This window comes from Aotus nancymaae, unplaced genomic scaffold, assembly GCF_030222135.1.
Source record: "Aotus nancymaae isolate 86718 unplaced genomic scaffold, 86718_ANA_hifiasm-v0.15.2.pri h1tg000002l, whole genome shotgun sequence".
Classification (NCBI taxonomy): Eukaryota; Metazoa; Chordata; class Mammalia; order Primates; family Aotidae; genus Aotus; species Aotus nancymaae.
The window spans coordinates 51,035,929-51,060,389 of record NW_026988413.1 but is presented as its reverse complement, the minus strand read 5'-3'; the positions used below and the strand labels follow the sequence as shown (position 1 = coordinate 51,060,389).

Here is a 24,461-nt window from a genome sequence, read left to right as displayed (position 1 = left end):
TGCCAGAGGCAATCACAGTTCCCAACCAGCAGCTCTGCTTGACTACAGAGCCCAGCCAGTGGTCTTGCTGGATGGTGAAGCTCAGCGAGCAGCCCTACCCAAACGCAGAGCAAAGGCAGAGACCCAGCCAACTAGAGAAAATGACAGCAAGCTCTGCTTCCTTGAGGTTGATATCAGCTGGCTCATCCAGAATCACAGACTAAAGTAAATAATGAAGTTCAATCTATACTAAAGAATACCTCTAAAAGACAGAAGAGGTAGCTGTCTCCTGAAATGCACAGACATCAATACAAGGACATGAGGATTATGGAGGCTGAGCGTGGTGGTTCACATCTGTAATCCCAGTACTTTGGGAGGCTGAGGTGGGCAGATCACGAGGTCAAGAGATCGAGACCATCCTGGCCAACATGGTGAAACCTCGTGTCTACTAAAAGTACAAAAATTAGCAGGGCATGGTGGCACACACCTGTAGACCCAGCTACCCAGGAGGCTGAGGCAGAAAAATTGCTTGAACCTGGGAGGTGGAGGTTACAGTGAGCTGAGATTGTGCCACTGAACTCCAACCTGATGACAGAGTGAGATTCTGTCTCCAAAAAAAAAAAAAAAAAAAAAAAAAAAGAATTAGAGCAATCATGATACCACCAAAACAAACTAATAAAGCTATAATAATGAACCCCAAAGAAATGTACATCTATGGAATGACTGACAAAAAATATACAACAATCCTCTTAAGGAAGTTCAGAAAACTACAAGAATATATAAAATAAGTTAAATGAAATCTGAAACACAATATATGAACAAAATGAGAAACTTGACAGAGACATAGAAACTATAACAAAAACAAATGGAAATGCTGGAGATGGAGAAGACAACAACTGAAATGAAAAATTAAATAGCAAGTTTCATCTGGAGACTTGTACAAAAAATTCAGCCCAAAGAGGAGTTCACCAACACACATAATAAACTATCAAAAATCAAAGACAAAAATTCTGAGAGCAGCAAGAAATAAGAAACTTATCACATACAAAGAACTTGCAATATGGCTACTAGAGGATTCTCAGCAAAAACCCTGTAGGGCAGGATAAAATGAGATGATATATTTAAAGTGCTGAAGGAAAATAACTACCAACCAAAAAAGCTGTACTTCAGAAATGAGAAAGAAATAAAAACTTTCCCAAGCAAAAGCTAACAGAGTTCATCAGCACTAAACCAGCCTATTGAAATTGCTAAATGGAATTCTCTAAGCTGATATAAAAGGCTGCTAATAAAATATATGAAAACACAAATATCAATGCTATAAATCATATAGAATCACACTCAGAAAAACCTAAACTGTAATAGTGGTCTGTAAAATAATTTTATCTCTAATATGAGGCTATTAAAATTATAGCTCAAGGCTGGGCATGGTGGCTCATGCCTATAATCCCAGTGCTTTGGGAGGCTGAGGTGGGCAGGTAACTTGGGACAAGAAGTTTCAGACCAGCCTGACCGACATGGCAAAACCCTGTCTTTACCAAAAATACAAAAATTAGCCAGGTGTGGTGGTGTGTACCTGTGGTCCCAGCTACTCAGGAGGCTGAGGCACAAGAATTGCTTGAACTGGGAGGTGGTGGTTGCAGTGAGCCAAGACTACACCACTGTACTCCAGCCTGAGTGATGGAGTGAGACTCTGTCTCAAAAAAACAAAAACAAAAACAAAAAACTGTAGCCCAAATTAGGGATACAAATTGCAAAATGATGTATATTTTGACATCAAAATATTAAAATGTGTAGAGAAGGAGAATACAAATGTACAGCTGTTGTACGTTATCAAAATTCAGTTGTTATCAGCTTGAAATATACTAGTATTAGTATATTGCTTTTGGAAGCCTCATGGTAAATACAAAACAACAATCTAGAGTAGAGGCACAAAACATACATAGAAATAATTCAAAGCATACCATTAAAGAAAAGAAATCAGGCCACAAGGGAGGACAGCAAGAGAGAAACATGGAAACAAAGCATCTGCAAAACAATCAGAGAACAAACTACAAATTAGTAGTATCGAGTGCTTACCTATCAATATTTACTTGGATTTTAAGAGAACTGAAATCTCCAGTAAAAGACAAAATGGTTGAATGTATTAAAAAAATAAGACCCAGCTACGTGCTGCCTACAAGAGACTCAACTGACTTCTAAGGACACACAGAATAAAAGACAAAGTATGAAGAAAGATATTCTGTGCAAATGGAAACAGAGAGAGCAGGGTTAGCTATACCTTTATCAGACAAAATAGACTTTAGCTCAAAACAACAAAAAAAGGTAAAGAAAGTCATCATGATAAAAGTGTCAATCAGGAGGATATAACAATTGTAAATATATATGTACCCAACATCAGAGCACCTAAATATGTAAAGCAAATATTAAATGATCTAAAGAAAGAAAAAACTTACAATGCAGTAATAGTAGGGGACTTCAATACCCCACTTTCAACAATGGCAGATCATCCAGATAGAAAGTTAATAAGGAAACAGTGAACTTGAACTACATTTTAGACCAAATGGACCTAATAGACATATATAGCATGTAAGGCCGGCTGCCTCTTCAGGAGCTCGGACACCCCCACTTACGTCTACGTCTTGCCCCGCCCGCTTCCCGTCAAAGGAAGTCCCGCCCAACAGCCTACCTACCAATAGCAGTCTGCCCCGCCCGCTTCCCGTCAAAGGAAGTCCCGCCCAACAGCCTACCTACCAATAGCAGTCTGCCCTGCCCGCTTCCCACTCCCCATGACCAATCAGGGCACCCTACTCCCTGCTCACTTCTAGCCATAAAAACACTACGCCTCAGGAAGTCTGCGCGACTTCTCCAGACCCTCCTGTCGGACCGCAGAACCTCGCCCAGGAGCCGATTAAATTTCTTTATGCCAATAACTGGCCTCAGTTGCCTCATTCAAACCTTGCTTGCTTCATTCAAACCTTACACAGCATATCCTATTCAACAACAAGGGAATACATGTCTTCTCAAGTGCACACATATCTTGCTTCAGGATATATCATATATTAGGTTGCAAACCAAGTCTGAACAAATTTAGGAGAAATGAAATCATATCAAGTGTCTTTTCTAATCACAATGGTATGAAACTAGACATCAATAATAGAAGAAATAGGGCCGGGCGCGGTGGCTCAAGCCTGTAATCCCAGCACTTTGGGAGGCCGAGGCGGGTGGATCACGAGGTCAAAAGATCGAGACCATCCTGGTCAACATGGTGAAACCCCGTCTCTACTAATACAAAAAAAAAACTAGCTGGGCATGGTGGCGCGTGCCTGTAATCCCAGCTACTCAGGAGGCTGAGGCAGGAGAATTGCCTGAACCCAGGAGGCGGAGGTTGCGGTGAGCCGAGATCGCGCCATTGCACTCCAGCCCAGGTAACTAGCGAAACTCCGTCTCAAAAAAAAAAAAAAAAAAAAAAATAGTAGAAGAAATCTTGGAAATGCCACAAATATGTGGAAATTAAACAACATGCCCCTCAACAACCAATGGGTCAAAGGAGAAAACAAAAGAGAAATCAAAAACACATTTCGGAAGAAATAAAAATAGAAATGCAACATACCAAAACGTATGGGATATAGCAAAAGCAGTTCTAAGAAGGAAATTTATAGCAACAAATACTTAAATAAAAATAAATATCTCAAATAAACAACCTAATGGTACACCTCAAGAAACAAGAGAAGAACCAATTTAAGCCAAAAGTTAGCAGAAGGAAAACAATACAAAGATCAGAAGAGAAATAAATATAAACTAGAAAACCAGGGAAAAATAATCAACAAAACAATTTGAAAAGTTAAACGAAATCGACAAACTCTTAACTAGACTAAAAAAGAAAAAGAGAAGACTTAAATAAAATTGGAAATGAAAGAGAAGATATTACAACTGATCCCACTGAAATACAAAGGATCATGAGTGATTACTATGAAAAATTATATGGCCACAAGTTCAGTAACCTAGAAAAAAATGGATAAAATTCCTAGACACATATAACCTGCTAACGCTGAATCAAGAAGAAATAGAAAATAGAAATAGAAGAAACAGAAAATCTGAACAGACCAATAATAAGTAAAGAGATTGATCGGATCCATAATAAAAAGTCTCCAAACAAAGAAAAGCCCAGGACCTGATGGCTCCACAGGTGAATTCTACAAAAGGTATAAAGAAGAGCTAATACCAATCCTTCTCAAATTTGTCCCAAAAAAAATAAAAAAGGAAGGAATACTTCCCAAGGTAGTTTTAGGAGTCCCTGATACTGAAGCCACAAAAGGACATAAAGGAAGAAACTTATAGGACAATATCCTTGATGAACTCTACGTTCATCGTATGTAGATACAAAATCCTCAACAAATTATTAACAAACCCAATTCTATGGCACATCAAAAGGATTATTCACAATGATCAAATGAGATTTCTCTCTGGGATGCAAGGATGGGTCAAAATATATACATCAAAAAATGTGATGCATATCAGCAGAACAAAAGACAAAAACCATATGATTATTTTATTAAATGCAGAAAAAGCATTTGATAAAATTCAACACCCTTTTATAGTAAAAACTCTCAACAAATTAAGGGCCACATACAATAAGCCTACAGTTAACATTGCACTCAATAGTGAAAAGTTGAAAGCTTTTCCTGTCAGATCAGGAATAAGACAAAGATGTCCACTGTCAGCAAGCACTTTTATTAATTATCCTACTGGAGGTCTTTGACAGAGCAATTAGGCAAGAGAAAGAAAGAAAAAGCATTCAAATAGAGAAGAAAGCCATGAATTATTACCTGTTTGCATATGACATTATCTTATATATCCGAAACCAAAAAGACAGAATTAATAAAGGAATAAAGTCACAGGATACAAAATAATCTTATATATCTGAAACCAAAAGATAGAATAAAGGAATAAAGTCACAGATACAAAATTAAGACAAATCTAATTCATAACAATGAACGATCTGAAAAAGAAGTCAAGAAAACACCCACTTATAATAGCTACAAAAATACGAAATACTTAAGAATAAACTTAACCAATAAAGTGAAAGATTTGTACACTAAAAATGTGAAGCACTGATGAAAGACATTGACAAAGACATAAATACCTGGAAAGCTATTCTGTGTTCATGGAATGAAAGAATACTGTTAAAATGTCTATACTATCCAAACCAATCTGCAAATTCAATGCAATCCCTATGAAAATTCCAACATCATTTTTCCCAGAAATAGAAAAAATAATCCTATAATTCATATGGAACTACAAAAATCCCTGATTAGCTAAGGCAATAATAAAAATAACAAAGCTGGAGGTATGACTACCTAATTTTAAGCTACATTACAGAGCTATATAATAATTAGAACAGCATGGTACTGGCATATAAATAGAAACACTGAGGAACAGAACAGAACGTAGACCCCATAAATGAACCCACACATTTACAGTCAACTGACTTTCAACAAAGGAGCCAAGAAAACACAATGGGAAAAGGACAACCTCTCTTATAGAGAGTGTTGGGACAACTGGATATCCACCTAAAGAATAATAAATTGGATCCTTATGTCATACCATATAAAAATCAATTCCAAATGGAAAAAAGTCAAGGTGTGGTCTTGAAAAGAAACTGTAACAATATTAGAAGAAAGAAAACATAGGGGGAAAGCTCCATGACATTGGTCTGTGAAGTAACTTTTTGGATTTGACCCCAAAAGCTAAGACAATAAAAGAAAAGAGAGACAAATGGGATTACATTAAACTGAAAAGCTTCTGCACAGCAAAAGAAACAATAAGAGTAAAAAGACGACTGATAGATTAGAAGACAGCCATACATCTGATAAGCTAACATTCCAAATCTATAAGGAACACAAAAATGGCAAGAAAACCACCCAATTAAAAAATGTACAAAAAAACCTGAATAGAAATTTCTCAAAAGAATTCATATAAATGACCAACGGATATATGAAAAAATGCTCCACATCACTGATCATAAGGAAAATATATCATCTCACACCTGTCAGAATGGTTATTATTTAAAAAAATGAAAGATAAGTGTGGCGAGAGTGTGGGGGAAAGGGAACCCTTGTACACTGTCGGTGGGAATGTAAATTAATGCAACTATTTTGGAAAACTGTATGGCAGTGCCTGAAAAAAACTAAAAATGGAATTACCATATGACTCAGCAATCCCACTTCTGAGTACATATCCTAAAGACTTGAAATCGGCATGTTGAACAGATAGCTCCACTTTCATGTTCACTACAGCATTATTTACAATAGCCAAGTTATGAAATCAATCTAAGTGTCCATCAATGGATGAGTAGAAAAAGAAAATGTGGCATATATACAAAACAGAATACTAACCAGCCTTCAAAAAGAAGGAAATCCTGTCATTCGACAACATGGATGAGCCTGGAGGACATTACATTATGTTAAATAAGCCAGGCACAGAAAGACAAATACCACACGGTCTCACTTATTTGTGGGATCTTAAACAATAGAACTCACAGAGGCAGAGGGCAGAATGGTAATGAGCAGAGGCTAAGAGGGGGAGGAAATGGGGAGGTTTTAGTCAAAGGGTTCAAACTTACAGTTAGGAGGAAGATGTTTTTTGAAATCTACTGCACAGCATGGTGACTAAAGTTAGTAGTAATGCATAATACATTTCAACATTGCTAATAGAATTTTAAATGCTCTCACCACTAAAAATGCTAGGTATTTGAGGTGATGTGTTAGTCTGAATTAATCATCCCACATTGTATACATATAATATCACTTTATACCCCCATAAGTATATATAATAAACAAATATATGTTAACTCATTTATTCTTCTAAAAATCCTATGTGAGTTAGGTACTATTACATCCCTGTTTTACAGATTGGTAAACCAAGGCATAGAGATATCAAGTAAAAGCTAGAAGTGGCAAAGCAAGGATTCAAACCCAGAAAGCCTGGCTCTTAATTCTGCAATGCATCCTTTTAGAATACCAACTGTAGCAACTAGTCATCCTGTTTCTACAACAGCTATACTGACTCACAGCCAGAAACAAAGAACCCTGGAAGAAAGTGTAATTCTGAACTGTCAACAACCTGTATAGAAAAACCTATCTGAAATGCCACATAGAGGTGAAGGGGAGGAAGGCAGCAAATCACACTGCCACGTGTGCACCTATGCAACAAGCTTGCATGTTTTTCACATGTACCTCAAAACCTAAAATGCAATTAAAAAAAAAAAAAAAAGAAAAACCTATCTGAGAAAACTAATGTGTACAGGATCATCATTTGAAGGTCACACAATTATTACCTCTCCAGGTACTCCAAATTCCACCTTTGGGTCAAAATGGGCCTCTAGTCACTTAACCACTTGAAGTATATCATCACAGTCTCTTTCAGAATTATTTTAACCTGGTGTGACCTTAAGATCCTTTGGGGTAATAGGTGGTGGTGTCTTAAAGGTCTCTGGAAGCTGACTCTGGGTTGGAATGGTGACAAGGTTATGCCTCAGCTCTGCCTTCCATAGACTGGTCACTGTTTGTCCCCAACAGAAAAAGATGAAGTATCTTACAGCCCTGTGGTCCCTGGATACTGAGCAGCTGACATTCCCAGACAGCTCCCTAAACGCCAAATCCAGCTCACAACACTAACCTGCTTGTGGTGACGAGGCTGCTCTCATGTTTCAGCTATTGCAGGGAAAAGGGGTAGCGAGAAGTCCCTCCACTGGGTCACAAGTTCACATCGTAGGTCTGGTGTGCCCAGGCCCCAGAAAGGGACTCTGAGGGATGTGAAGGATAGCAGGACTCATGCCTTCACTTCTTTTTTTTTTTTGAGACGGAGTCTAGCTTTGTTGCCCAGGCTGGAGTGCAGAGGTGCCATCTTGGCTTACTACAACCTCCACCTCCCAGGTTCAAGTGATTCTCTTGCCTCAGCTTCCCAAGTAGCTGACGAAAGGTGCCTGTCACCACGCCCAGCTAATTTTTGTATTTTTAGTAGAGATGGGGTTTCACTATGTTAGTCAGGCTGGTCTCGAACTCCTGACCTCAAGTGATCCACCTGCCTTGGCCTCCCAAAGTGCCAAGATTACAGGCATGAGCCATGGCACCAGGTCTCACGCCTTCACTTCTGTCCTGCTGTCCCTGGTTGTCATGTTCAACGGTACATTAGTCCTGTGAGTTTTTCCCTTTCCCCATTAAAGCCCATTCTTTGGTCATGCCATGTGATATTGTAGGATTCATCTCAAACCCTGGTTTATAATGTGACAAGACCTGGGGGTGGGGGCTTCAGTCCTATGAGACAGTCCTTGATTGTTAATGAAGAGTAGCCATATGGAATCCTATACTACCTCTACAACAGGAAGGTAATCAAGAATTTTGGCCCTCCCATCTCTCAGTACTTCCTATATAAAGCTCTCTCTATTAAAGTCCTTATAAGTACTTTAGAATCAAGTGCTAAGAAATGCTTAACTTTCTCTTAGGAATTAATGTATTTTCTTCCTTCTGATAATGAGAATCAGATAGCTGATTCTGTTTCTTATCTTTGGCTTCATGAAGTTTATAGCCAAGTTTGGAACTTATCTATAGCAATTAAGTTAGTTTTATGGTTTGAATATTTGTATTTTTCTTTATTTTCCTGCAATATATTCTTTATGCAAACTGTAAATGATACAAGGAAGGAAAGAAGGGTAGAAGGGGAAGGACAAGGAGGGAGAGAGACAAGGAGAGGAAACAATCTGAACACTACATGCACATAACAACATGTCTAGCAGCCCAGCCCACATGGAAGTTGCTGGCTGAGATGCCTGTCTAAGCCAGGCCTGGTAAAAAAACAGCTCATTTTAAAATGGAATCTTTTGGGTAATCACCTCCCCCCACCACCTTTTTTTTTTAAGGAGTCTCGCTCTGTCACCCAGGGTGGAGTGCAGTGGCACAACGTCAGCTCACTGTAACCTCCACCTCCTGGGCTGAAGTGATTTTCCTGCCTCAGTCTCCTGAGTAGCTGGAATTACAGGGATGTGCCACCATGCCAGGCTAATTTTTATATTTTTAGTAGAGGCAGGTTTTCACCATGCTGGCCAGGCTGGTCTCAAGCTCTTGACCTCATAATCCGCCGCCTCAGCCTCCCAAAGTGCTGGGATTACAGGCGTGAGCCACTGCATTCAGCCTCATCTGGCCCTTTTTTTTTTTGAGATGGAGTCTCGCTCTGTCACCCAGGCCAGAGTGCAGTGCTGTGATCTCGGCTTACTGCAACCTCCACCAGCCTCCCGAGTATCTGAGATTACAGGTATGTGACACCAGATCTGGCTATTTTTTTTGCATTTTTAGTAGAGACAAGGTTTCACCATGTTGGTCAGGCTGGTCTCGAACTCCTGACCCCGTGATCCACCCGCCTTGGCCTCCCAAAGTGCTGGGATTACAGGCGTGAACCACCACGCCCGGCCACTTGTCCCTTTCAATAGGGCTGTCAAAAGATCCACGAAAAGCAAAACTAGATTTGATTCTGTATTGTGCATCACTGTCATAATTACCTGTAAACATCAAACACAGACGTTTTATTTTGAGGGCTTATTTTAAGGGGCTGAAGAACACAGCTTGAGCACTCCCTTCTCCCTGATTCCAGGTGGAATTTGAAACACCAGAAAGGTAAAAAATAAATAACCATCTAAAGTACTTTATGAAACAAAAGGAAATAAGGTGTTATAAAATACAGATACACCAAATGCCACAATATCATTCTTAGAGGATAATATTCTAAATATAGCAGCACTTTCAAGGTTAAACTTTACAGGTTGAAGGTGGTGTTAATTCGTCGTGTTAGGTCCCATTAAAAAAAAAAAAACTGCATTTCTGCTCAGTAAGATTCACATTTAAACAACTCATAGCTATGCAGCTGTCAGTCTTCCAACAGCTTGTTAAGGCCAATCATGAAGTAAAGTAAGATAAAAATTTTGCTACTTCCATGTCCACATCCAACATTAGTGGTACCCTGAGACAGATACGGCATCGTTCTCTTCCATGCCACCTGCCACCTGCCACAACCTCATCTTGACCTCCTCTTGCTGAAGGGCCTGGGAAGGCAGCAAGAGCACTGAGTATGTGTACTGAGATCTGGAACCAGCACAGAAATGCAAGAGTGGGAGAAGGAACATGATTCTCTTGGGGGGGCAGGGCACAGGTGGCCATGCTCCCTGCACAGGACACAATGAGGGCCTTTAAGAGAGAAGAGAAAGTGCTGAAGGCCTGCAGAAGGTGAGTATTTCTATGGAGATTCTTTAGGGAGGCCTAGTTTGTGGCACAAGGGGCCATGTGGGTCCCAGAAGAGATTGAAGCAGGAGGGTGATTTGGGTTTAAAGTAGAGAGGTTAGAAAGATCCTTTCCTCAGTCTAGATTGTCTGTAACAGCAGACCAGGTAGGAAAGGAGGCAGGGATTTGGGGAGACGTTCTCTACGAATAAAAGTGTATATTTGGCTGAATGTTCCTTGTGTCCTGTCTGGGAGGCTGAATGAAGCAGAAGATAGTGAGATGAGGCATTTGAGCAGCAGGAGGTAGCCACAAAAGTGGCAAGTTTAGATTCTCTTTAAAACCTTCTGATTTTCCTGGATGATACCTGCAAGCATTCAAATGCTGTTCCAGGACCATTCAGAATAAAAACAAACAGAAACTTCTAGAATAAGATGTGGGGTATAGTGGTTACAAGCACAGGCTTTGCAATCAGGCAGCGTGGGTCTGAAATTGGCTCTCGGATTCTCCCACTTTGCTGCTGTGGGTTTCAGGGGCCTCATGGGGATCATACCTAACTTTTAAGTGCTGTGAGGGCTAAATGAGAAAGTATCAGGAAAACACTCAGCACAGGCTTGGCATAAAATGAATAACCGAATAATAGTTTTCAGAAATAATAAAAATGATGATAAAGTAAATATTCAATGCTTTATGTTTACCTAGGTGCTCCTAGCACTGTCAAAGTTGTGGCAAAGAGCAACAAACAACCAAGTCCAAGATGGTAGTTGCCTTTTAGCTATGACACTGAAATTTGAAACTCAGAATTAAGAATCCAGAAACCTCAGAGAAATAGTTATTTCTAGGGATGGGTTAAGGGCCCCAGATTCACAAGTGGAAAGAAAAGACAGAATGCATCTGAGGGGTCTTAGTGTTAAATGTGCTAAAACTGGAAGCTGCAGAGATGTTCTTCTTTTAGCTCTATAAATATTCAGGCACAGAGTTTGGAATTTGAATCAATAAAGGATCATCAATACAAACCACAGACCCAGAAAACTGTCATCATTCCTACAATAAAAAACAATCGACAGGAACACTACATTCTAGTTATCGATGGTTTTCTTCTTCCACTGCTCCTCATGCTAAAAGATCCATCAGAACACAGCCCCTATCTCCTGACAGCTTTCATTGCCCTTTCATTAAGCCTTAGATGGAAATGAGCTTCCAGTATAGCACACTGTGGACATCATCACGGACAAGCTGTCCCTTCAGGAGCAAAGGTGGTGAGGCCTGCCTGAAGGTCTGTGCCCCTGAGCTGGTGAAGAGCATTTGGTCCCTTTTCTGTCCTTCGCCTCACAAAGATCTATACTGACAATGTCAAGGGTCACAGCCTTGTGGCCTCTGGCCAGGAGGAGCTGAGGTAACAACCTCACAAACACTACTAAGGGAATAATGCCATGTTGCAGAGAGGCGGACAAAGATGGGGTTTCTATAGCTCTGACGTGTGTCTTGTGTAGAAATACAAACCACCCAAGGGTAAATCGCTAATGTCAGCAGCTTTCTAAGGCAGCATTCTCTACTGAGTATGAAAAGATTCCTGCTGCCTGAGAAACTATAGTGTATACAGTAAAATGTAAATGTATGCAAGAAGCTTGCCAGCTTACATAAATAGTCCACTAATATCACCATCAAGAAGAAGGTGCCCAGTGGCAGATGGCTGCATGATGGGGGAAGGGAGTGCCTACTAAGGCGCACGGGTACATGTGTCTGTGTGTGTGTGTAAGAGAGAGAGCGAGCATGAGAGAGCATGTGCACGTGTACACACGCTGGGTGGGGTCTGGACTGGAAACTCTCGCTGGCGCTGTCATCCTCCATTATAAAGGGGCCCCTGAACTGAGCCTGTTGTCCTCCCCTGCAGCCACTGCCCCTAATTCGAACTGAGGCCCGCTGTGGCTATTGCAATCTACTGGATTTTGGCTGTTTGGCTGCCTGCTTTTCTTGTCAACTCCAACCTGCTCTTTATTGGGTAATGTTTTACTTCTTTTTTTATTACTTTTTAGTTCCATGGTTATTTTTCAAATGGGAAAAATAATGCAAGAGGTATTTAAAAATAGTATTTATTAGGCCGGGCGCGGTGGCTCAAGCCTGTAATCCCAGCACTTTGGGAGGCCGAGGCGGGTGGATCACGAGGTCAAGAGATCGAGACCATCCTGGTCAGCATGGTGAAACCCCATCTCTACTAATACAAAAAATTAGCTGGGCATGGTGGCGCATGCCTGTAATCCCAGCTACTCAGGAGGCTGAGGCAGGAGAATTGCCTGAACCCAGGAGATGGAGGTTGCGGTGAGCCGAGATCGTGCCATTGCACTCCAGCCTGGGTAACAAGAGTGAAACTCCATCTCAAAAAAAAAAAATAGTATTTATTGACTTTTCTGACTACAAAAATAAGGCAGAAAATTTAAAAAATATAAAAACCCTAAAAGAAGAACCCCAAGTGACAATCTTACTCAAAGATACTCTCATGTTTTTCCTTTTTGTCTTTTCTTCTCCATTCAAACAAATACTTTTATTTATTTACTTTATGTTTTAGGACAGGGTCTCACTCTGACACCCGGGCTGGAGTGCAGTTGCCTAATCACAGCTCACTGCAGGCTTGACCTCCCTGGGCTCAGGTCCTCCCACCTTAGCCTACTGAGTAGCTGGGACCACAGGTGTGCACCACCAAGTCCGGCTAGTTTTTCCATCTTTTGTAAAGACAGGGTTTCATCATGTTGCCCAGGCTAGTAAATGCTATTATTTTAAAAATAGTAGAGGTCATATAATATACTGCTTAGTCACCTGTTTTTTTTTTTAATTTAGTGATGTACTAGGGAATATTTTTCATTTTACTGGATATTAACTAATAACATTACTGTTAATATCTGCATATATTTGATCCTATGAATTTGGCGTATTTTATTCAGACAATCTCCTGCTGACTACCATCCAACTGGTTTTGGTTTGATTCAGTGTCTTTGGTGAGAAGATCCATGAACAAGTGCCAAGGTCTAATGTGTACGTGGTCACTGGATGATGCCTATTCTTTGTCACAGCCCCCAGCACAGATGGCAGAAGTGCACACATTATAAGAGTAAGCTCTTCACTGCAACTGCTCAGGACTCATTTTTGAAAAAGAGATAGATCTCTAACAAGATTTTGTAGGTAGGCAAAACAGAGGGCCTATAATTAGGTTATCAGAAAAAAGATGGCTCTGTACTGATTTACTCCTCTCCAGGAAGGAATCTGGTAGGACCTGCCACTTGGGCAAACTTTCTCGAGTCAATTCTCTTCACATGACAACTGCAAAGAAGCTGGCAGGACCAGGGCTTTCCCAACCGTGATGCGGCGCGGAGGCCGTGGCACATGCTCACATCTCTCTTCTTCTCAATGAATAGGACTGAAAACATTCTTTGTATACCAGGGCTGGATTTGAACCCGGTACTATATTATGCTTCCATTTTATTTCTTGATCCAGTTAATCCTAAGTTTTTTATAAAATAGTTCTATCAATCTCATCAAACAACTGAGAAAGTACTAGGATTAATTCAGTAGGTTTCTGTAGATTCAAAATAACTGTAGAAATATATTGGTATATATAAAAATATCTCTGTTGGAATTTTCCAATTAAATTATGAAGGATACTCCATAGGCAAGAAACAATTATTCTATGTGCCTGAGGCCTTGGGAGCTAAGGGGTCATCTGCAGGAGGAAGCTCAGAGATATCAGAATCCCAAGAGAAAAAGGCATAAATCTTGACAGTTTGTGGAAAGAAAAAAAACTTGGCTCCCTGTCACTACAGCACCTAAAGTTCAAGAGTTAAGGGCCCTGTGAGAAAGTTGAGAAATTGCTGGATGCAGGCTATGAGTGGGTCATAAAACTAATTTAGTGGGTTAAAATAATCAAATGAAATAGAAATGTTAGAGGCTATCACATGAAGTAAGGGTAATTACTGTTTCATGAACCATACGTCTGGGTGTCCATGGATATGTGTATAGATTTGAGTGTGTTCACATGTTTGCATGCAAGCATATGCCAAACTACAATACAAAGTATCTTACTGTGGGTCATGGTCAAAAGTTTGAAACCTGTTACTCCACGAAATGCTAGCTATAAAAAAAAGTAGTAGGACTATTAAAATTATACATTGATCAATCAATTCTTGATTCTATAAATACGTACTAAAACGTGTCACCCAAACTTTAAATGTTCCTTTAGAGATTCTTTTCCTCACGTGAGAAATGGGAAGGCTGACAGAAAATTCCCATCTTAAATGGATTAAAATAGAATGTCTTGGGTGAAACTTATCCTCAGACCTTGTATCTCCATACTGTGACACACTTTTAAAGTGCTTACATAAAGGCCACCCTGCCTCAGCAAACAGGGAAATTAGCATTATTATTTTGGTAGCGGGGTGGGGGGACAGGGTCTCACTCTGTCTCCAGGCTGGAATGCAGTGGTACTATCTCGGCTCACTGCAGCCTCTGCCTCTTGGGTTCAAGTGATTCTCCCACCTCAGCCTCCTGAGTAGCTGGGACTACAGGCGTGGGCCACCATGCCTGGTTGATTTTTGTACTTTTTGGTAGAGATGGGGCTTCACAATGTTGGCCAGGCTAAATTAGCATTATTTGATATATACGCATGTGATAAACAACTAAACATGGGACTGGGGCTATAAAAAATAATAGCCTAGGCCAGGTGTGGTGGCTTACACATGTCACACCTGTAATCCCAGTACTTTGGGAAGTGAAGGTAGGGGGATCACTTGAGATCAGGAGTTTGAGACCAGCCTGACCAACATGGAGAAACTCCATCTCTACTAAAAATACAAAAATTAGCTGGGCATGGCAGTGCGTGCCTCTAATCCCAGCTGCTCAGTCAATCGCTTGAACCCAGGAGGTGGTGGATGCAGTGAACCAAGATCGTGCCACTGCATTCCAGCCTGGGTGGCAGAGGAAGACTGTCTCAAAAAAAGAAAAAAAAAAAATCAGTTTCTTCAGAGTCTTTGAAAGAAAATATCTTCTTCTATGTGTGCCATGATGTAAAAGACTTTCAAAGTTCTGGCTTATTGAATAAACAGCCGTATGAATAACATCTTCTTATCTTCTAAAAATCTGCTAGTGAAGACCCCAGTCATTATTTAATGTTCCTTAAAATCTGAGTTGAAAAAAATCTAAGTGTTCAGCACTGACAAGAACTTTTCTCTCTACTAAACTTGTATTCTGCTGGATCATGAATATGAATCAACTCTTGTGTTTTTTTGTAAAGTGATTTCTAGGAAGCTCAATACTAAATTTCGTGCTCAACTGCATTAGGCTATTACATTTATAGTAATTATCTGCATTTCATCACTGCACTCCATTCTTGTAAGACTTCATTCAATAGTTTTGTCATATCTGTATCTTTGAATGTAACTTTTGACCTTTTAGAAGTTAAAAGGTCCGAGGTAAAAATGATAAATGAAAACTTCAGAAAAAGGTATCTATATAATTATGAATTGCCTAGTATTACTACTCAACACATTTCTGTAAGAACGGGAAGCTAACAATTTAAAAAAAAATTCTCCCTAAGAAGAGCATAATTTACCAGCTTAATCTTGTGAACTGTGACTAAAAAATACACATACCCTCTAACTTATTAGTCGCTGCATAAATTTCTATATGGATTTCTGATTTGAATACTTTCTAAGATGAGTCATGAAATTGCCACTGTTGTAGATTAAAAATGGCTAAATACTGGCGATCTTATGAAGTTCCACCTGCACAGAAAGAAGGATTTATTTGCCTGGAGGATGTGAATGTATGAACAGAGAGTTCAGTCTTACCTGAATGATCTCAGCATCCGATAGGACTTTCCTAAATCAGATACTCGTCTGCAGAATGGACCCACAGCCAACTCCATCTGAAATATTAAAAGATATTCCATTGATTTTAATGTCAGAATCTTTAGGGGAATTTGGAACAGACCTGGATCACAGAAAGTTGTAGTTGCAGTAAACTTAATTTTATCTGGACTATGAGGCAAGTTTTGAAAGCCAACTATATGTATTAAAAGACAAGCACTTACATAACTTTTGCATTTATTTATCATTGAAAAATAAGAAAAAGGAAGGTTTTCAAGACTGCATGTGTATACTTTAGGCATTATAAGTCTTTTTATATTCAATATAAATGATGACAATTTTTATCAGTTAGTGTGGCTCAGGTAATTACAAGCACTAACTCCGGAGCTTTCCGTAGCACATCTATATCCTCATTCCAAATGCTGATACTAGTTACTAGTTTGTAACCCTTGATAAGTTACTTCACCTCTTTAAGTCTCAAGTCTCTCGTCTATAAAATGGAGATAATAATATCTACTTAATAGAATCACGCAAATTAAATAGATAATTCCACAAAGCTTTATGTGCATAGCATACAAGTGCTGTTGTCAGGAATTATTATCAGTGTTTAAAATTTTCTCTTTTCAATTATTAATAAATTAATATGCTACCTAACTCAAGAATTTAGCAAATCTTGGTTTCACTTCTCTTTATTTTCCTCCTTTGACTGGAAATTCTACTTGTCACTAATTAGGCTACCTGTTCTTTATCTACCAAGTGCATATGCAGACTTTTTGCATATGTGCTATCCAGGTGATAGACTGCTTCTCCACTCTTGCTATATACAGCACCCTGGTAAAAAATGGTTTAGAAAATGGTTGAGAATAGGCTGCTCCCTGGTAGTACAGCATCATTCTTCAAGAAGCACATATGAAGAAAGGTTTAAGTCCTGCTGGCCACCCTTACAAAAACTGCTTAATATCTCCTTGCCATGGGTACACTATAGAGACCCAATCAGTCATTCATCTGAAAAACATTCTGATTGCCTTAGTGCTAGGCACCAAGCTAACAAGAGGGTAAGATGATTAAATAATTAGACTGTCTTGTCTTTGCTAAATTCACAAATTTAATGAAGAAGGGGATATTTATTTATTCAAACAATATGATTATCAAACAAAATCAAAAGTATTTGTGTATATGTCCACATATACACATGTATAAACACACATACATACACACATAATGATTCTTATTAAGCAAAATGGTAAGTGCTATGTCAAACTTATGACCTGAGTGTCAAGAGAGAGTTGGAGATAGCTTCCTTGGGATGGTCTTGAGGATGAAGAGTAACCATGTTAATTTTGTTATATAAAAGGAGAAAGTTTAGATCATTTATCCACTGAGAATAAGAAAAAGGAAGGTTTTCAAGACTGCATGGATTGCATACTATATGTCCTAGAAGTAAGCCGGGCTTTACATGGCTGGAAAACTATAAAATGCAGAATCATAAATAAATAAAAAGATAAAAATTTAAGGAAGAAAAAGGATTCTTGCCAACAATGCAAAACAGAACAGCTGTGAGCCAGTGTTCCCAACTCAAAAGATAGTAGATAATGGGCTGTTATTTGGAACCTGTTTCATTTATTCACTGGGTGGGAATTTCTGGTTTCTTTCACTATGTGTCACTTTACACTAAGCACAAAGAAAAAACGTGATCATCATTGTATCTTTGATTTGATAATTCCATTCAAATACCTAAATAAATATATACACACACACATATATATAAAATGGTTTTTTGCATAATGAAATTATGTGATATATTTTTCGTGAAATGTTTTTGTCAATTTTTTCTCAACGACTCTAGTGGAATCACTGTCTTCAAAGACAACCTTTGCCTTAGCACTTGAACAGGACCAAATGTCAAAACAAATACATGGCTAGGAAAAAGTTATGATATGAGAAAATATGACCTCAAATGGCTGTAAAATGTATGATTATGCAAAAGATTTCTATGCCATAGGCCAATTTCAAAATGTTAAATGTTTAAAACAATTTTTTTAATACATAAAGGACCTCTAGGGTATTGCAAATCATTTTCTTCTTCCAGAATACCATTAAACAATAAAGGCCATGTTTTAAAGGGCAGGAGTGTTCCTTTTGGAGGAGGTGACTCTGCCATTAGCAGTGGCTACAAAAACGGCATGTGCAACTGCTTCTCTCCAGCCCCCGTGTGGAGAGAATGAGCGGTCAGCTGCAGGCACGGTGAGCTAATTACATAGCTGTTCCATCCCTACCACAGACATTTGGTTAACCACAGGGCTTCTTTGTATACTCCTAGGGCACTCCTGCCCTGACATTGTTCAGAAGAAAAGGCAATAGGAATTAGAACAAAAATTAGAATTTTGATTGTCTTCTTCTCTTTTCTAAATTAATATTTTCAAGCACAAAGTGAAACAGATATAAATGTATACTTAAAGGGCACCAGAAGAGCTATAACTAGAAACTGCTAAAAGTGCCACTAAATAATTTAATACCAACTCCAACAGCCACTCTTTCCTTCAGGTAAGAAAATAAACTGAGGGGTGGAGGGGGGATTATGTGCTTCAGAGGACACTGTGGGCAAGACCCCAAAGAGATTCAGAATCAGCAGAACCCCAGTGCTGTGGAAAGGCTTAGTGATTTCAGAACTATTGTGTGATCAGTGTAGACACTGAGACCATGTGGTCACAGCAGGGACTTAATTACCTGTAGGAAACCACCTCATGCCCATGACCTGGATTCCTAAGGGGGCTGAATGTCAGGCACTTGTCTCACCGCGATCCCTCCAGATGGCACCCTACAACTACTTTCTCTTTCCTGCACTGGTGCCCGTGGGGAGAAGTTAGGATTCTTAAAGAAATCCTTAAAATATATCATTATCTGTCTTTGCAACTGCATCTTATAGCAAATAACTAGTATTCCCAAACCTGGTCTATTGGTCCCTTCTTGAGCTTTCTCTTTTTGTTATTTATGCTAGAATAGCAGGCACTTTATCACAAGAACAGTTTTCAAACCCACGGAGTATTTGTGTATTTTTGATTTCAGTGACCTCAATGGCTTTTATTTTGAATATGAATTGATAGAACTTTCAATAATAAGGCGGTTGAAAAGCCCTCTAGTCCCCAGTTGGTGCCTGTCATGAATATAAATGTTAGGGTAATGCTATTTAAATGTTTTGACTGACCCCAAAAAACACTTTCAACAAAGTGTGATGCTGAAAGCTGAGGTATAACACGTAAGTGCAGTTGTGGCAAGAAACCAAACCAAATGAAACAAAACTCTGAAATTCAAATTTTAATTTAAAAATTGGGTGGGGGAGATCATAACAGTGGAACAATATCTGTCAAAGATACTGATCACAGATACGATTAATTATGATAGTGCTTCCACCCGTCTTTTCTGTGCCCATGATCCACAGGACTGGAGCCATCCCCAAGGTGAGTGCCAGGATGTTCTGAAACTGGGACACACTGTACAGGGGTGAACAAAAGAACCTGCTTTTCAATATCACGATGCTTGCTGCAACCAAATGTCACTGCAGGGCTTAACAATGAGTAAATGTTGTGTGTATAAATGCTTCTTCTATATTTAAAAAACAGAAAACACAGGCTTTTGAGCATAAGTTAGTAATAATGACTGATGGGTTTCATTTACCTTAAGGGAAGGGACCCAGAAAAGTTTGCTTTATTGGGTAACATGTCTAAAAAAAAGGATGCCAAATAACATTTTGAATAATGCAGTTTTTGGTATGTCAAAGCTCACCCCTGCCACTGGATGCTATGCATTTTGAGCAGGTGTTAGCTGCAGTAGCAAGGGTTAAAGGACAATACTTTCCATCTTTCAAGACCCATAAGGGAACATATTAAAATAAAAAACAAAAACAAGCCTCTCTCCTACAGCACTCTCATTCTGGCTATCTCCTGCTCGGCTGCCACTCTAATTGGACTTGAAGTGCTGCCTCCAGGAAAGTGACTCAAGAACCAGCTGGAGCAGAATGCAAATAAGCTGGGAGGGGAGGGAGCCCAGGGAAAGAAGATGAAACTAAAAGAAAAACAAAATTAAGGAGGAAAGGGGAAGAGGAGAACAGAGACCATCTGAGCATAGTTGACAAGTTTTTTTTTTTTTTAACGAATACAAGGTTCAATTTTGATTTTGGAAACTATCATAAGGTTTTCAACAAGCAATCTAAAACCCCAGTAAGGGACAAATAAGACACTATTTACAGATAATGATCTTTAGGCTGAGTTTAGCTGTAAAACAAAGTAAAATGTACAGGTGCCTAAGAACGAAGTTCATAAAATGTAAAAGGTAAAAAGAGTCATATTCATGGTAACATTTAATTTCTGTTTTTATGTTGTGGCTACTACAAGCATATTTTCTAAATGAAGGCTCTTTTCTCTGGTCTAATGGCCTCAGGAATATTATTTGGAGAAGAAAATGACTAACTGCTGCATCAGTGGGCAATGAACCTGGCACTTGAAAATTTAGCTTTGTGTTACCTGTTCCTTTTTTGAAAGTGTGTCAAGTCAGAAGGGCATCTGACATCTGCTTGACTTGATACAAGCAGTCTGCCCAGGTCCTTTCCTCCATGCAGAAATAATGAAGCAAGACACTCCCGGATACACACAGAATAAATATTGACATTAACGTTTATCTTTATAAGCAGGGAGGACCTGGCAAACTGCTGTGAAGAATTCATTTCAATTACTATTTAGACTAGTAAAGCTAATAGCTTTGAAAAGCTTAAAAATGGTTTTTACCAGCTGGGTGCAGCGGCTCACAGCTGTAATTCTAGCACTTTGGGAGGCTGAGGTGGGTGAATCACGAGGTCAAGAGTTCGAGACCAACCTGGCCAATATGGTGAAATCCTGTCTCTACTAAAAATACAAAAATTAGCTAGGCCTTGGTGGTCCGTGCCTGTAGTCCCAGCTACTTGGGAGACTGAGGCAGAAGAATCGCTTGAACCTGGGAGGTGGAGGTTGAAGTGAGCTAAGATTGTGCCATTGCACTCCAGCCTGGGCAACAGAGCAAGACTCCGTCTCAAAAAAAAAATAAAAATGTTTTTTTACCCTTGGTACACTATACAAAAAATAATAATCACCTTTGTTTCTGAATCTTTTAATAAAAGCATCTTTGAAGTTTTTCTTCACTGCCTCTTATACTACTGAAAGGCTTTTAAAAATCTGTCTAAAGGATAAAGAAAAAAAACCCTTTCTATAAGACCTAATAATATTTTGCTATTTTAATGTCATTCTATCTCACACACATATCAGATAGGTTGAAATGATTTCAAGGCTAGCCACAGAGAAGAAGTGTATCCTACCTGATAGAGGGAGAACAAATAATCAGACTCTATGTCTACCTGGCCCACTGTGCATTTAAATGAATGGGAGCACTGCCTAGGAATGGTGACATGGTAACAAGCAGTCTCCTTTCACTGTATGAAATATGATTTCACTGCCTACATTATTGGCCAGCAAGGTCTGACCTGTTGGGACAGTAAAATAGTGAGAAAATCCCATATTAAGGAAAAATGGGAAGTGTTGCTTTCCTACGGAATGAGCTGTTTCACCGTAACCTTGACATACCAAAGAGAGGAATGATTATTTTGTTAAAAATGTATCTGGTATAAAAGTATCTTTAAACTCTTTTTTTTTTTTTTTTAACCATTTAGGCTTAAGTGGGCTTACTTTTCTTCATGCTGCAACTCTTTAAAAACACTGATGAAAACACAGTCTTTCATTTAATAGCTAATATTGAGACCAAAACATTTTTTCTTTTGTAGCAATCTATCAATTTACCTGTGCAAAATCAGCAGCAAGTCGCATTTTCCCACCTTCCCCAAGAGGTCTTATGAGACTGGCATGGCGGATAAAAAGTTCAATTGCTCTTTGGGCAATAGCCTCAGTGTTGTCAAAGACAAAATCCAAGCATTCAAAGTGTTTAAAATAGTCACTCATAACTCTGGCAATGAATCCTTGTAGCTCCTTCATGTATAGAGAACAAGGAACATCAGGTCTTCCTGAGCTGGGTAATGACCTGTAAAAGAAAAAGTAGCCCTTTTCAGCACGGGTGCACTAAACTGTACTCTTTGATTTTGTACTCCTCTTCCCACCAATGCTGCTATTTTAATCTTTTGTAATGTTTTCCCTTAATGGTATAAAAGGCATTATTTATTTTTTATAAGTGTTAACAGAAAACAATGTTTAAATTACATTTTAAAAAGTGGTTTAGATGCTAGGAGAATTACTGAAGGAATTTTAGAATTCATTTATCTAAAGATTATTAAGAATGAAATAGACAACCATCTGTCTTGGATGAATCATACAAGCGCCACTCTCTGGCCTCTCAAGGTCCCTCCCAGCCTCTTAACTCTCCATCCACTCACATGTTTTGCCTGGTGAATGAATGTATCAATAATGAATCCTGAAATAGCATTTTACACTCTGCAATGGCAGAAAATGCTGCTTTCCCTATACAATTCTTGGCAAAGATCTCTCTGCTCTTATGTTATTTAATCTGATCCGTCCAACAGAATTCTGACTGTGGAAACGGTTATGTAACAGTACACATGGTATGCAATTTTTTCCTCCAGATGATGAGGTTTGGAAAGGCTTTAATTTGGATCAACAAATGATACCAGCTGATGCTCCATGAAATACTATTTATAATTTATAAATGTTTATAATTGCTCTTTAAGGAATATATTAAAAGAATGTGAAATACTTAAAGGAAAGAGATATACCAAAACTAACACCTGATATTTTCTAATAAATGAGATCATTGGCTACATCATGCTGAATCCTTTTCAAAAAGCAAGTTAAGTGGTTCCATATTCTGAGAGTGACGCAGAGAAATTGGTGATGGTCTACAGAAGAACAACAGATATGACTAAAACGCTTAGAGCAAAAGAATGAGTTGAACTTAATTGTCTTCAAATACAGCAGTGGTTACTATAAATAGGATGCTAACTAGAGGTCCATCGCTTCCAGAAGCATGTAGAGATAGAGAAAGTAAGCCTGTGTTCCAGCAGGAAGGGATTTCATAAAGGTTTAAGACTGTGCCAGCAACAGCAGGGCTGCTAAAGGGTGCATGGAGAAACGTTTTTGTTTGCAGTATCATCACATGGTGGAGTGCTGCTTGGGTACAGGGGAGCCTTAGTAAATGATGGCTATCTTCATGTGGGGTTTGGTTTTGCCAGATTCACACACCTGCATAGCCTAGCTTTACTCCAGGTTTGCCACTACACAAGGCTAGGCTGCAAAAACAAACAAACAAATAAAAGAAGCCCCCCTTCCTGAAAACGGTGCCAATCTCTTTCATATCTTTTTCACTTTTATTTTTGATGAATTATAATTATATACAATTATGGGATACACAGTAATTTCATATGTATACCTATGAAATGACTGAATCAATGAAATTAGCATACCCATCACCTTAAATATTGATCATTTATTCCACCTAAATGCAACTTTGTACCCTTTGACCAAGATCTCTCTATTCCCTCCACCCCCTAGCTGCTGCTAACTGCCATTCTACTCTGTTTCTACACGTTCAATTGTTTTAGACAACAGATATAAGTGAGGTCATGTGGTATTTGTTTTTGTGTGTCTGGCTTACTTCGCTTAGCATAATCTTCTCTAGGTTTATCTATGTTGTTGCAATTAACAGAATTCCTGTCTTTCTGAAGGCTGGATGGTATTCTGTTGTGTATGTATACCATATTTTCTTTATCCATTTATCAATCTAAATGTTCGTGGCCATTCTAAGTAATGCTGCAATGAACATGGAAGTGCATGTATCTTTCTGACATACTGATTTCAAGTTCTTAGGTTATATACCCAGAAGTGGGACTGCAGGATCATGTGGTAGTTCTATGTTCAGTTTTTGCAGAAATGTCTATACAGTTTTCCATCATGGCTAATTTGCATTCCAACCACAGTATACCAGGGTTCCCTTTTCTGTACATCATCTTTCACACTTGTTAGCTTTCATCTTTTTGATAAGTCATTCTAACAGGTGTGAGGTGAAATCTCATTGTGGTTTTAATTTGCACTCCCCTGACAATTAGGGATATTGAACATTTTCTCATGTATCTGTTGGCCATTTGCATTTGTATGTCTTTTTTTAAGAAATGTCTACTCAGGTCTTTGCCTACATTTAAATCAGGTTGTTTTGTTATTGAGTTGAGTTCCTTATATATTGTGGATGTTAATCCCCGTATCAGATGTATGGCTTGTAAATATTTTCCACAATCCATAGGTTGTCACTTCACCCTTGTTTTCTTTGCTGTTTAGAAGCTTTTTAGATAAATGTAGTCATATTTGTGTATTTTTGT

The 24,461-nt window shown here is 38.9% G+C and overlaps 1 protein-coding gene across 1 annotated transcript in view; it reads right to left on the bottom strand.

Moving 5' to 3' along the window:
* COG5 (component of oligomeric golgi complex 5) overlaps positions 1 to 24,461 on the bottom strand; it is a 364,197-nt gene that overhangs the window by 9,635 nt on the left and 330,101 nt on the right. Inside the window, exons 18-19 of the mRNA XM_064374523.1 lie at positions 21,922 to 22,159; positions 16,082 to 16,158 (exon numbers count right to left, since the gene is read on the bottom strand). Of these exons, the coding sequence (XP_064230593.1) occupies positions 16,082 to 16,158; positions 21,922 to 22,159 (315 nt within the window). The remainder of the gene's footprint in view (positions 1 to 16,081; positions 16,159 to 21,921; positions 22,160 to 24,461) is intronic.